We start from the raw sequence: 15,667 nt of genomic DNA, 5'->3' as shown, positions 1-15,667 counted from the left end.
CCCAAGACAGGAAACCACTGACCTAAGCCAATCTTTTGTTCAGAGTAGAAAGGCCATTGCACAACATGGGGTTTTTCCCTCACTCTGGCAGGCCCCCACCATTTTGAAATCAATAATTGGTCAGGTGACTGATCTCACAACTAGTGTGAGACCAGACATACTGAGGGAAGCCAGCAAGAGAGAAGCTTATGTTATTTTCCTTCACCTTTGCTGAATAGGATATGATCTGTAAGGTTTACTTGTGAACAGACAACTGGATAGTTTAAAGCAGTGGAGTGGCTTTACCAGTTACACACCCCAGTGAATTTCCATGGCTAGCAGGGATTTGAACCCAGGTCTCCTCGTCTGTCATTTTATCCACTAGGCCAGTGGACTCCAACCTTGGGCCTCCAGATGGTCTTGGACTTCAACTCCCAGAAATCCTGGCCAGCAGAGGTGGTGGTGAAGGCTTCTGGGAGTTGTAGTCCAAAAATATCTGGAGGCCCAAGGTTGGGGACCACTGGTTTAAAGGATAATTCTTCCACAGACCCACTCTGAAGAAGCTTTGGTTTTTACTCCTTTCCCCTCTTCCTTTCTCTCTGCAGTGAACAGTAAAAATAAATGTTAATGGAGATCTTTTAGGACAGGAGCTTTTAAGGGGGTGCTGCACTTTGTAATTGTAATTTTTAATTGAAAGGTTTTTTAATGGTTTTTACTGCTTTCTGTTTTAATATGACAACCAATTTAATCATGTGTTAATATTTATAGTGCATTTTATTTGTATTTTATTTTTTAAAATACTGCTGTAAATCATCTTGGGTTTCAGTTTCTAGGAGGAAGCTGGATACAAATCAAATCAGTAACATACAGTACATGTGTGTGTGCAACTATATGCCTAAAGATATCAACAGTATTAAGAAACGTTACAAATCTTTAGGGAAAGCTAATACAGTGGTGCCTCACAAGATGATTGCCTCACGGGACGATTAATCCGCAAGATGATAAGTTTTTGCGATCGCTGTTGCACTTCGCAAGACGATGGTTTCCTATGGACGATTTTTACAAGACAACGATTTTTCCCCATTGGAATGCATTAAATAGATTTCAATGCATTCCAATGGGGAACCTCGTTTCACAAGACGATGTTTTCGCAAGACAGTCTTTTTCGCAGAACGAATTAACATTGTCTTGCGAGGCACCACTGTACACCATATTCAGGCACAGACAACAGAGTTAATCTGAACGCAGACTGGATTAAAGTCAAAGCTGGTGAACAATCCAGGAGGAGCAAGATAGGAGTCTATGCCAAAAAACATTTCATGGAAGAAAGGCAAACATGGAGGAAGTATTTAAGGAGCAAATGAACTATAGGCAAAAATGCAGGGACATTCTAAAGTAAAGGAAGATGATTTGAACAGATTCTGCTGCATCAGGAAGCTCTTCATACTCCTTTCTGCCCAGAATCATTCAGTGGAAAACATGAATGGACTGAGTCAGTGCAGGCTGTGCAGGTACTTGATTTAGAAAGCTGCCACCACCAATGCAGTGGTTCACTACATGGGGACAGTTGCCCAAGGATCCAAAAGCTCCTAATGAGCTCTCTGTTAAGTTCTACAGCTTAAGTCCATGGCTCTGCAAGATTCTTTGTTAACTTCTCATAATAATAATAATAATAATTTATTGTCATTGTAAGTATATACACATACAACGAAATTCACATCACCGAATGCTTGGAGAAAAACAGGCTTGCTTGTTTTTCTCCTTTGCTTGTGCAAAGGTTTTGTGTGTGAAACAGTCTGTACTAGCAAACACACACACACACTTGCCTGTCACTGTGGGTTAAGCTGTTGTGTGATATTTGGCAGCATACATAACATCTCTTTTAAAAAGGAAAAAAAAATGACAACTTGAGGAGGGTTGTTATTGACAAAATCATTAATTGATATGGTAATCATAAGTCAGTAGCAATGTGACACCACACAATACACATACCGTAGAAACCCCAAACAGCTCTACACAACACTTAACAGACATTGTTTTATTGAATAACATTGATTTAAGAGTCATATTTGATAGAGTGAGGAATAAATCCTCTGGTGGCAGCAGAAAAGTGAGCCTAGGTTTTGTGGAAGAACAAACAGGTGAACTGGGGTTGTGTAACAATTATAAATCACAGTTGTCAATGAATCACTTTGGGATTCACAGGACTAGATCTGATTACTATGGGCTGATTCACAAAAGTATGTACTTCAATTCATTTTCCTTGTCAATGTACCCCATTGAAAAGAAGTACCTTTCAGGCCATCTGAATGTTCAGTCTGTAGTGTGTGACTTGTAATGGCTCATTCATCCACATTTGTTCATCGATGCATGAGCACGGTGTCTTGGAAGTCACCTGCTCCTGTAACCCATCCCATTATTCTCATCAAGCAGACTCTCTTTCACTGAGACTAGGATTCTACAACATAACAGTACACTCTACAAGCCAACTGTGGCACCCAGAAAAGCATAGGAAGTGATCTTACATCATTCTTCAGCCTGGCCCAATATTATTAATTCTGGCTATCACCAGCTTTCTAGGGTTTCAGGCAAGATTCTTCCTTAGCTCCATCTGGAGATTGTTGGTATTCCTTGGTGATCTTCTGCCCACATAAATACCAAGCCAGACCCTGTTTAGCTTCCAAAACCAGGTAAGATCTGATGCTTTCAGGGTGGCATGGTGGACTATGTTTTTCTGTTGTAGCAATTTCCAAAGTAGTAGTACGAGTTATGTTAGTCTGTATCAGCAGGTTGATAAAAATAAAAAATGGAAGGGGGTTCAAAATACTGCGGTACCTTAAAGATGAACACATTGATTTTAGTGTGAGCTTTCGTGGATCAGAATCCACTTCAGAAGTGCAAAACTTTGAGTGTGTCCAACTAGCTTGTGTGCGGATGGTGACATTTTAGCTACCTATAGATAAAGTCTGCATACCCAGTGTGGCATAGTGCAGTGGTCCCCTGGGCCTCCAGATGTTCTTGGACTACAACTCCCAGAAGCCTTCACCATCACCTCTGCTGCCCAGGATTTCTGGGAGTTGAAGTCCACTGGCCTAGTGGATAGAATGACAGACTAGGAGACCTGGGTTCAAATTCCTGCTAGCCATGGAAATTCACTGGGGGTGTGTAACTGGTAAAGCCACTTAATAAATATCTCATTTATCTTGAAAATCCCATTAGGGTCGCTTAAGAGAGTTCCGACTTGAAAGCAGATAACACTCGGAGCACTCGGAGAATGAATTCACTATTAGTATATGAGATTTTCAAAAACTGGAAACAGACAGAGCTCATTGGCACAGAGATAGGTTTGGATAGCAATGTAGTATACTTTAAAAAGCCAATATGAAATTAACTTTCATCTGCCCTAGAAGTGGATTTTGATCTACAAAAGTTCAATCTGAAATCCCTCTGTTTGACTTTAGTGTGACGTTAGCCTTCTCTCTCTCTCTCTCTCTCTCCTTTTAAATTTCTCTGCCCTTTATTTTTACCAGAACACTTACTTCTCTACTTTTGGTCTCCTGTACAAAATGCAAATGTTTGTTTGTTTGCTTTGGTATTCTTTGCGGCTCCTTCTGGAAATATCAAGAGCAACAGCAGAGACAGAACAGTGGTTATATTACTGCATCCACATTAACTGCATTTCAACTGCATTTCCCTGAATTCAAAAAAACTGTAGTGGAGCTGCTGCTGTTTTTTTTTTTGTAGCCTACAATAGCTGTCTGTTCATCCACATTATACACCCTGCCTGTCTGATGCATGGGCACATTTGACAAGGCTTGTTGTTTTTATTATTATTATTTTTAAATCTCTGTTACAATGGAAGAAGATAGGAGAATCTGGAACAGGATATTAATACCTCCTCCCCCCAAAACCCCAGGATCACATTCTTTTCTCAGCTTCCCCTTTTCTCACTATTATAGAAGGTCTTTTTGGGTCTACCCTCAGATTTTAAAAATAAAGTTATTTTCTACTTATGCAAAACTATGGGAGCCTCCAATCAGTTGGTGTGGGGATGGTGGCGTTTTGGCTACCTTCATAGGCATCTTTCAGTCTCGAGAGACTATGTTAACATGCTCTGAATCGAGGAGTGTCCTCTCCAGAGCATAAAGCCTGGGTGAAGTAATATGGAGGATAGGCTGCTACCCAACCAGCAAATCCCCCCTCTCCACGTTGCTGAAATGGTCCAATGGAAAGGCAAGAGCCAATACAACTGGTTCCAGCAACATCGCAGGAGTTGGAAGAACGGCACGAACTGCCTTTGGGACTCCAGCTCCGGATTTTGCCTCGAGGTTAACTCCCGAAGCCTTTTCCATGAGTGGATATAGCCACAAGGCAGTGGAGGTTTGAAATCGGAGTTTTCCTTCTCCTAGATGGGCTGCCTTCCATGGCTGACGAGTTCCACCTACCTGGCCTGCTCTTTAATAGCGTGGAAGTATGATCTGACCCTTAAAACTTTCCTGCCTCCCAGGCTTATGCAAATCTAATTGGCTTTCCTATTCACCATATTAGGGCCAGATATAGAATCAGAGAATTTGAGAATTTCTGGTCCTGGGACACGCTCATTTAAAGCATGAAGCCCCATCCCCCAGGCCCCACCTCCCAGGCCATGGGGTGGGGGTGGGGACCAAAAGGAAGCCCAGGAAAAAAAACTCCTCAGCAAAATGTCCATGCAAACATATCTGGCCTTTAGCCTCAGCCCAGCTTCCTAGGGAAAAGGGCCCAGGGTCCTGGGACACGCTCATTTAAACCATAAAGACCCAGCCCCTAGGCCTCACCACATCTTTACTACTCTATCATCTTAAAAAAAAAAAAGGAGAAGGCTGTAGCCTTGCTCAGCTCGCAGAGAAGTAGGAGATTTTGCTGGTCCAGAATGTGGCAGTTCTCTTGTACGGCTCATTCTGAGTGCAAATTGTTAGCAACAAAGGGCAGCAAGTTGTTATTGTTGGTTGTTGTAGTTACTATGGTTAAGGAGACAATGCAAAATTTCCTACTTGCACAATTTTCTGTCTCAGATACCAAAATACACTGACTGGATTGCAATCTGAGTTTGCCAGGCAGTGATGTGGCAATGTGCTGGCTACCTATAGATATTGTATTCAGAGAATGAGTTCCTTATTAAGTATACAAGATTTTAAAAAGTGGAAATGGACAGTTTACTAATACAGATATTTGTCTGGATTGCTCAGTGGTTTAGATATCTAGCTTTATTCAATCCTGGTAGCACAACTGGATAGCTCAGCGGTTTAAGTGTCCGGCTATGGGTTGGGAGTTCAATTTCCTTCTCTGCCTCCTATGAGAAGAACTCATCTGTGTGGCTTTGGGCAATCTGCATAGTCTCAAGATACCTCCAGAAGAAGGGAATGGAAAACCACTTCTGTGTATTGCATACCTAGAAAACCCAGAGAAGAGTCACCATAAGTCAGAACTAACTTAATGGCAAATGATTATTATTATTGAATAGCAATGTATTATACTCTTTAAAAGCCATTATGAAATTAGTCTTCATCTGGTTTTGGCAATACGAAAGTAAATTCTTTGACCTTGTACTAAGGTGTGGTTCACCAAATTCTTTTTTATACATATCAAATTTCCCCAAATTGCAAATGCAGTTCTAAACACACCTTGTTGGGAAGTAAGATAAAGGTAAAGGTTCCCCTTGACATTTAGTCTAGTTGTGTCCGACTCTAGGGTGCAGTGCATATTCCCGCTTCCAAGCCATAGAAGCAGCGTTTGTCCAAAGACTGTTTCCGTGGTTACATGGCCAGCGCAACTAGACCTTCCCACCGAGGTGGTACCTATTTATCTACAGTGGTGCCTCGCTTAACGAGCGCACCGTATAACGACGAAATCGCATAGCGATCCATTTTTTTAATCGCTAATGCGATCGCTCAATGAGCTTTAGATAGGGAGAATTCGCTTTGCGAAGATCGGTAAGCGTTTCGCTTACCGATCTTCGCAAAACGAAGCTCCGACGATCAGCTGTTTGGCGGACAAAATGGCCGCCGGAAGCCCCAAAATGGCCACGCGCAGCGTTTTCGCGCCCTCCCCTCGCTTAACGAGGACGTGAAAATGGCTGCCAGCCATAGGAAACCTCGCTGAACGGTGAGTAAAGGAGCCTTTTGGAACGCATTAAACGATGTTTAATGCGTTCCAATGGCTTTCCCTGTCCCGTTCAGCAATGTTTCGCTATAGCGAAGGTTAATCCGGAACGGATTAACCTCGCTATGCGAGGCACCACTGTATTTGCATTTGCATGCTTTCAAACTGCTAGGTTGGCAGGAGCTGGGACAAGCTACAGGAGCTCACTCTGTCACGTGGATTCAGTCTTACGACTGCTGGTCTTCTGACCTTGCAGCACAGAGGCTTCAGCAGTTTAACCCACAGTGCCACCACATCCCTGTTGGGAAGTACTTTGTGGTAAAAGCAGTGTGAGTCTCTCAAGTAACTGTATTAAGGATTGCAGTGATTACCAGGTTAAATTTTTCTTAATTTTGGGTTTCCTTAACAGCAAAACTCCTCAAATTGCGATCATAAGGGACTTTGTGCACACAGAGTTGAAGAATGTCTTTTTCTTTTCAGTTTGTCCATTAAACTAAAGTGTCATTCAAGCTAGCCAGCTGCCTTCCGCTGCCATTATGAATAAATTACCAGATCAAATCTGGAGACCTACGATAGTTTCTCTGACGGAGAAGTGATTTGGGGCTTTGTTTAAAAGCCACTTATTGCATGCAAGCTATGGACATCCTAACTGCTATTATCAACTCCACCTCTCCTTGTCTCTCTGCCACCATCTTAGCTAGCCTGTTGCATGATAATTGCTGGATAATCACTTTTATTACATTGCACTTAAAGGAACAGCTGGCCTCAGCACCTGTCAGAGCAGGTGGTTTTACAGGCTGCAAACATCTCACCAGTTTTCATTATGTAGCCTAGGTGGTTATGCATTTTAATTGACATCAAAAGACACTGAACCTTTATCTTGTGATGCAGTGGTTAAACTGCAGCCAAAACTGTGTTCATAACCTGAGGTTCAATCAGCTTTCCATCCTTCTAAGGTTGGCAAAATGAGTACCCAGCTCATTGGGGGAAGGGGAAGCAATGTGTAGCCTGCATAAGTAACTTCTAAACTGCACGGAGAATGCTTTAAGCACTATGGGGTGGTATATAAGCAGCACACTATGCTTGGCTTTTTTAAAGCCTTATGCACAAAGTGGCTAATACATCAGGACTACTTTGGTAGGGACACAGAGTAAATGGGCACTCTCCTCTCTGTTTCTATGTTGGCACTGAATTTGGTTGAGTTAAATTCTCAGACAGGGAATAGTGCAACTGTTAAGAATTTCCAAAGATGTTAGAGAGTCATACTTTCTTTAAACTTTATATTTTTATAATAAACCAAAGCAGCCATTCAAGTGAAGAACAACAAGAAAATAATAGGGTGGCCACTTTGTGGCTGTGACTTATCATCCCAGAAAGCCCCAGAAATCTTCCACTAGGAACCGGGCTTAGTGATGGCCGCAATGACATGGAACACAGGACTTGTTGATGTCCACCAGGGTCCCTCCCTTCTGACTTTCACGAAACATATGAAGGCTGATCTTTTCAAAAAGGCTTTTGGTAATATCTTTCCTCTTTGATACTTTCACAGACCCTAGTGTTTCAATTAGAGCTATGTTTGCTGTTGCCTAGATACAGTGGTGCCCCGCATAGCGAGCGCACCGTTTAACGACGAATCCGCATAGCAACACATTTTTTGCGATCATTTTTTCGATCGCATTGCGATGTTTCTAATGGGAAAACATCACATTGCGATGATTGGTAAGCGTTTTGCTTACTGATCTTTGCATTGCGATATTTTAAAAACAGCTGATTGGCGGTTCCAAAATGGCCGCCGGGTGAAGAAAATGACCGCCTACAGTGTTTTCGTGCCCTGCCCTCGCTTACCGGGCAACAAAAATAGCGGCCAGATGGAGGATTTTCCCCATAGTGGTGAGTTTTTCCCCATAGGAACGCATTAAACGTGTTTTAATGCATTCCTATGGGGTTTTTAGTCCTGCATAGCGACGAATCCGGATAGCGACGATTTTTTCAGAACGGATTATTGTCGCTATGCGGGGGCACCACTGTATCCTTTCCATTGTTTTTTAATGTGTTTACGTGTGGGAGAGTTACCGCTACTTTTATTATTGCTGTAGGCCACCCAGAAGAGTGCTGTGACTAGATGAGTGGGATACAAATGTAATCAATCAAACAATCAATCAATCAACAGACACAACACTATCACTGATGCACTCCATTGTTGTTGTTCCATTGATCGGCTACCCTTCTAAAAATCTCAGCAGCCAAACACAATTGGAAAGTTACACATGCCAGTATTAAACAAGGCCAGCGGCAAGAAGGTACATCCTACCTTTTGACTTTCTTTCATAGAAACTCCTCCCTCGGGGCGGGGCATTTTCTATGTACAGATTTTCGAGATCTTCCTGCCATGAATCTGGGTTGAAGTGCTTGAGCAATTCCTCCACCGTATCAAACTCCGCCACAGTTTGATCCAGAGCTTCCGCAATAAGAGTAGGGTCAGTCACTGATGAAGAGTGATAGGAAACGCCCTAAGAGTGACATACAGTGCAGTGTATTTTGAAAAACATTGTGTGCAGAACAACAAACAAGCCAAAGACAATGTTTCCAGAGAATCCATTCATACAAGACTGTGGCAGCAATGGTGTAAGTGTGTCTATTCATTTATAGCAGTTTGATTGCACATGAATAATGTTGGCTCCATGATACAGGTTTCTGCGGTTATAGTTTGGTGACCTCCTTAGGGTTCTCTGCTATACATGAGAAAGTGCAGTAGAGTTCTCTAATGCAGAATTCAAAATACGCCACCAAACTACAAATCCCAGGATAACATAGGATGGTGCCATATCAAGTAAAGTGAGTCAAACTGTAATAACTGAGTAATATAGGTACACCTGAAGGGTATACATGTACACCAGAGATGGTGCCACCTTTCCTACTTCTGAGTTGGGCAGGGAAATGTTGCCTATGTCACTGCCCACATCACCACACCTCCCGCATACCTCTTTGGTACTCTGATATTGGCACTCTTGAAAAGGAGGGAGAAAGGAAGAAAAGGAATACAACATCAGGCTTTAAACTGCTCCCACCACGGCACTCTTCTTTCTTGGTTATTTTAAGAATGCCTAGTTTCTAGTGTCATGAGGGCCAAGGATTTGTGGGAGAGATGGCTGAAAAGAATCACTTGCGGTCACCCTTTCCCGGATTACTTCACTCTGCCTAAAACTTGACCTGGCTCGGGTGAAGACATATCCTGTGCGCAGAGACATAAACCCACACAACCAAGCTGTTGATGATTTATGAAATCAGGAGTTATTTATACGGTGGCAGCAATTTGTGTGATACTTTACCTAGTCAATGTCTTCTTTGTTGAATTTTACTCTTGGGTGCCCCTTGAAACATGGGACACTCAAATGTAAAATTCAGCAAGGAAGACACAACAGAGGAAAGAGCAGGCAATGGAGGCAGAGAGAAACAGGAGTAAAAATATATGGTCATTTGAGTCGCATATTGTTGGGCTTAATTATAGCAGTATATGGGGACTATATGTCAGAAACTTCCCACAGAAGGAAAGTGTTAAAGAAAAAAAAACCCCTGAAATAAGAGGATTGGTCTCATAGAATTGTTCCAATCATAACAGCTAGCAAAGAAGAAAAGGTGCCATTGTTTGTGAAAGAAATCACATGGTAATGGAAACGTGTATTTCCTGATCTTATGACATCTTCCTTCCATGCACATAGGGAAGTGGTTTGGAATGAAGGCTGTGCTGAGCTCCTAGTGGCCCATCACAAAACAGTATCCAAGTTATTTTCCAAATGCAAAATAAGGAAAAGTCGCAGATGTCTTTGAGGAGAAAGGCAGGGTAAAAAAAATATTTTCAATAAATAAATAGTAAATAAATGTCTTTCACAATTTAATGGACCCCCACTCCTAATGACATGTTCATTGTATCATCTAATTTGGGCCTAAGCAACCTCAAGGCAGCCGAGAGTCAGCGGGAGTGCACACCACAGGCAAGGATGTATAGGTATGTAAAAGTTTAGAAGTAAGAGGAGACTAGGCTACAGAGGGCTTTTAAGAGTTCAGGCCTCCTGCTAGACACTGGAAAGGACAGTAGAGATTTAAGAAAGTGGGGCCATTAATCTGCCACATGACTGAGCTTTGCAGCAGGATCTGGATAGAGGTGATGAGAGTGACAGAATATGAAAGACGAAAGAAATGTCCTGTGCACTGTAATACTTTTCTTTGACAAATAATCCTCTGCTCTGGAAAGAATAATTTTGATGATTTGGTCACCAAGCAGAAAAAGGAACTTCTCTTGGCAGAAGTGGGCAAGTCACGGAACATATCACAAAACTTGCTTGAGAGTTCATTGGGAAAGTGGCAGTTAAACAAACGGCAAAGAGGTTATTGCCACAGTGCTGTACCCGATATTTGAAGGAGCTGTCTGTCTTCCATTTTGATTTGTTGCCCTCCATTTTGTGTAGCTAGTGATGCTCCAATTTTCGCATGATTTAGAAACAGACAAAGGACATGCAAGTTGCAGTATGTTTTGGGAACATGAATGGAGTTGGAGGCAGAGGTTCCTTATCATATGCCACTAACAAGCTTATTTACTTCAGCTGTGCACACCTAAGCTTATCATGGCACAATCCTGATATAGGAGTAGTTCACATGCTGGCATCAGCCTTCAAAGCATAACATAGCAATGATTTATTTCCCAGCTGCAACATATCAGTTTAAATAGCCAAAAGTGTATAAAGATTGTTTGCTTTACTCAATGGGTGTTCAGACGTCTCGGCTTGTGAGCCATGCTGTCCTCCATTCCAAACTATTGGGTACACCTGTGTGTTGTAAATTAAGCAATAAATACGTCTCCTTTTAAGTAAGCCTGGAGGTTGTCTGCTGTTTCATGGGGATTGTTTCAAAAACTGCTCCTCTGGTCAGAGAGTTTTACACATGTGTAGCAGAAAAGGTTCCTGAACTGCAGGTATGAAAGCCTTTGACCAGTTAGTAGAGGAACTCTGAAACCTGTAATTTTTTAAAAGGAGGACTTCTGCAAGAAGACAAGGTCAGAGATTTTGGCACAGAGCAGCATTTAACAACCGGTTACTTTATACAGAATATTGACAATTCTCATCTAATGAAAGCCAGGTCAGTAGGGATATTCTTATTTAGCCAGGAAAAAAAATTACAAAGAATTCAGAATCTTTTTTTTAAGTCAACATGTTTAGTTTTTGTTTTAAAGGCCATATTTCTTCTATAGTTATTCAGACAGTCACATGGGTGGTTATGTGGTAGGAAAATAGGAAACTTCTGAAACATTTTCTAACTAAAACAGCCACAAATCACTAAAGACAGAAAGATGTAACTAACTCATTTTAGAAAGTAACTTTCCATGTTCTGGTCAGGACATTGCCAGGTAAACCTCTGGGGTTGATTCTGGGAGATATAAGCCTGGATGTCACATCTCCCCTGTTATTTCAACATGATTTCCCCCTCTTTGTGATCCTTAGCCACGTACCAATTCTTTTATTCAGATAAAGTGGCATCAGAGTACTTACCAAGACAGGGCTTGTGACTGATTCCCAGTTGGCTTCAGGCAGAGCAGGCTGGAGATCATCCTGAAGATCAAACTGAATCACAAGGGGAAAACAAGCAAATAAACCAGATTTTGCAATCAGAATACTGCCTTACCTTTTCTAAAACCATGAATTATCTGGTCACTCAGTGTTTTAATCTAAAATGCAAGTCTTGCTCCTGAGTTTACTGGTCCTTGTTCTTTGGCTGTATTCATGTGAAAAAGTCCAACACACACATACAAGCAGGTCTAGATGTCACTCTCCTGCTGCTTGTAGCACCAGCTGCCATCTATGTCATTCCATGTGTGCACCCAGCCCCTCTACGTCATCCAAAAGGAGGCCCCAGCACTGGAGACAGTCCCATTTCTTGCCCCATTGTTGCATAAGGAGGGAACAAGAAGAAGAGAAAGCAACGGTGGCAATAGATCTCTACCACAGTAGGAATAGGAGACGCTGCATATGAGCCACCAAATTCAGTTCTACATATACTGTAGCTCCCTATTTGACATATGCTTGGCTCTGAGGTGTCCTCACTGAGAGTGGACACCACAATGAAAGGAAAGAACAGGGAAATAGCAAGTACCATTGTATGGAAGGCTCTCCAGCTCAACTTTCTCATTTTACTTTGGCACCAAACCCCCTCAGAACTAGAAATCCAGAGTAACATGGGCCTGTTAAAAATGGTGGAGGTGGAGCAGTGCATTTGTTACCCATCACATTCTGCTTTTTTTTAAATTTCCAGAATTATTTTTATTAAATATGTTGCCAGAAACTTTGGATAGGAGAGAGAGCAATTTGGTATTACATATGATAACCACAGCCAGAATACTATACGCATGGAAACGGAAGAAAACTGAAATACCAAACCGTGAAGAATTTACAGAAAAGATTATGGACGTGGCGAAGATGGACATATGAACAGAAGCTTTAAAAGACAATTCAATCCAACAAGACACTGAAAAATGGGACCCTATATATAACTGGATCCGTTCTATAACCTGAAAGCAGTCTGAGTGGGCCTCATGATATTGCAAGCTCTGCCCAGAAATGCCCTATTGAGTTAAATTGTTTTATTGTTATAACAATATATTGCTGAAAAACTAATGGAGTCATTGTGTCCAGTATCTTTGGCTGTGCAGAAGACCAAAAAAAACAAAACAAAACGAAAAGCAAGTTTCACTTTCACATGCATGCATGCATGAAAAAATATCTCATGATAATCCCTTTTAAATACTGTACAGGATTTCAGCCTTGAATTGCTAAATGCAGTAATAACTATTTAAAAGGGATTAAAAGTGAAACTTGCTTTGTTTTTTTTTTGTTTGTTTGTTTTTTTGGTCTTCTGCACAGCCAAAGATACTGGACACAATGACTCCTTTAGTTTTTCAACAATATATTGTTATAACAATAAAACAATACAACTGAAAAAAACAGAACACTTCAGCTTAAAAACATTTTTTTTAAAAAATGGAAAACAATGAGAACAGCCAAAGTAGTAACACAAACACCAATGAAACAATATGTCTTTTATGTTGTAAAGGCTCTTCTCACTTTTGAGATACTGTGGCAAATTGAGCTATGTTATAAAGTGCTAATTATCCTGGTTTCACAAAAGAGATTTTGCTTTGCTGGAAAGGTACATTAACAATGTTCTCTTCTACCTCATGTCCTACATGTGTAGTAGAACGACAGCTTCATGATAAGGGCCGTGGTGGCAAGGGGAACATTGGTATTCAAGTTAATGAATATCTACATAGGAATAAGAGACAAAACAAAGCTTTGTTCATTTATTCCCCTATGTGTTCCACATAATATAAAAGTAGGGTGGGAAGGAAAAGGAGTGTTTCTCCCTCCTCCTGTCGTCTTCCTGCCAGTTCCACCCATCACCTTTCCTCTGTTAGGATTCACTGGGATGTATGCTTGTAAGATGCAGCAGCCCAGTGCTGACCTTGTCACTGTTGAAGAGGACTGTTCACTCTGGAGACAGATTAACAAGGCAAAAAGGAAACAAATGGCTTAATAACTCAGAAAACAGATTTTTGAATACTGCTGAAGGAAAGATTTCTAGACCTTATGGTTGTTGTGGGTTTTTCGGGCTCTTTGGCCGTGTTCTGAAGGTTGTTCTTGCTGATGTTTTGCAAGCTCCTGTGGCCAGCATCTTTAGAGGACTGGAGTAGGAACTCTGTCCATGCTCTGTTGGTGTTTGTTGGATAGTATTTACAGCTGTGAGAATGGCTTTTTGTCTTTTTTCAGGATAATCACCTACTTCAAAAATCCCATTAGGTTTGCCATAGGTTGGCAGCCACTTGACAACATGTAACAATAACAAGTGCCATCACATACAATAGATTTTACCTCTGAGTGGAGATGTACAGAATTGCACTTTCACTCTATAGTCTAAAGAAACATTTCTGTTTTAAATTTTTAGCCTTTCAAAGGTGCGACTGATTAATTCAACATACGTATTTTATTTGTCTCCTCACTGGATCCGGTAGCAACTACATGTAATTAGAGGGAAATAAGAAAACAAAAATGAGGGGGGGGGAGAGAAACCTGATAGAGTTTCAGCAACTTCCTCTCCCACCCTCAGTTGGATATAACTATTTTTAAAACTCTGAACATACACTTAGTCAAAACGGACACTCAGAGCAAGGATATATTTAGGTCTGTAGAGGAAGACAACACCTGTTCAGTATTTGAAATAGTGGAAAGGGTGAGGTGTTACCACCTGTTCTTGGTTTTTACATTCTGCTCATTTTGGCTCAATAATATTATAGTTCCTTTAGTAAAAATGAACCATCCATTATTCACTATGAGCTATTTGTGTTCTGTGACTGCTTAGCACAGCTGCAGTCACTGAGAGGCTCTGAAGGGCTTCAAACCCTACCCAATCTTCTGTTTATATCCCTAGCTTCAGTGCCTGCTTGTACACTCAAGTAAGCATACATACAAATAAGCATACACACTTTACATCCACATTGCTTGTAAAAGCTTACATATGTCTAAACCATGCTTCTTATTTGCGGTATTAATGGCCTTACTGATTGTGTCCAAGTCAAGGGCTTTATTAATTTTAAAAGTGAGCTGCACAGAGAGTGCAATGACTTGACCTTTATTCACATGTTCAGCCTGATGGGCTCAAAGAGGGAAGGAGGTGGGAAAGGGATGTTCTTAAGCTTTGCCCCTCCTCTACCTGGAAGTCCCACAGATCTTGTGTTCAGCGTGTGGTCTTCACATGTTCACTGAACACAAAAAGCTCTGGTAACTTTTCAGAGGGTGGGGGAATGGAGGCGGGGTTAATGTGCCCACCCTGGTGCCACGTTTTCAGATCTAAGTGGTTTATGAACGATGAATAAATATTGCCCTTTTCTCTTGAAACTTAATGTGTTGTTTGTTTATTACAAGATTTAGGATCTTAGTGGTTAGTCTCTCATACATTTATTCTACCAAAATCACATTTGGCCATTCCTACGAGATATGTTACTAAAATAGCTCAACTAGATACGTTTATCATGAATTATAACACTCAGAAGTTACAAGATTTGTACATATTGAACTGAGCTTGAAAAGTGGGTGAGACACTGAGAGATACCATTTTTAAAAAACAAATGAAAGCACAGCAGAACAAGAGCGTTTCCAAGTTCTCCTACTGTGTATTTGGCTAGCATAAATAGGTCATGATTTGTTTTCAGTTCATTTATAAATATTTTGCCAAAATTTACAAGTCACATGTTCCAGAATTCCTTGTTATAAAAATCTGAATACAGGAGTGGCAAGAGAGATAGACTCCTTGTCTCCTACCATAAAGTGACCATGCTACCATTTCAAGACTCTATATTAATTTTATATTCCCTACCTTTCTCATCAGGAGGACCCAAGACAACTTATAATGTTAAAGCAAGGAACATTTAAAGCTAAAAAAAGGATAACAGTATTTTTTTAAAAAATTACATAGATATGATAAAATTGGTAGATAAAGATGGGTCAAA

The 15,667-nt window shown here is 41.0% G+C and overlaps 1 protein-coding gene across 2 annotated transcripts in view; it reads right to left on the bottom strand.

The window, feature by feature from the left end:
* Positions 1–15,667, bottom strand: part of PDGFD (platelet derived growth factor D) — a 181,087-nt gene that overhangs the window by 19,032 nt on the left and 146,388 nt on the right. For both annotated transcript variants that reach the window (XM_072993640.2, XM_020815095.3), the window contains exons 4-5: positions 11,661–11,732; positions 8,429–8,627 (exon numbers count right to left, since the gene is read on the bottom strand). In XM_072993640.2, coding sequence (XP_072849741.2) covers positions 8,429–8,627; positions 11,661–11,732 — 271 coding nt within the window. The remainder of the gene's footprint in view (positions 1–8,428; positions 8,628–11,660; positions 11,733–15,667) is intronic.

This window comes from Pogona vitticeps, chromosome 3 (assembly GCF_051106095.1).
Source record: "Pogona vitticeps strain Pit_001003342236 chromosome 3, PviZW2.1, whole genome shotgun sequence".
Taxonomy (NCBI): domain Eukaryota; kingdom Metazoa; phylum Chordata; class Lepidosauria; order Squamata; family Agamidae; genus Pogona; species Pogona vitticeps.
Note: the sequence above shows the minus strand (reverse complement) of the source record. Positions and strands in the feature narration are given on the sequence as shown.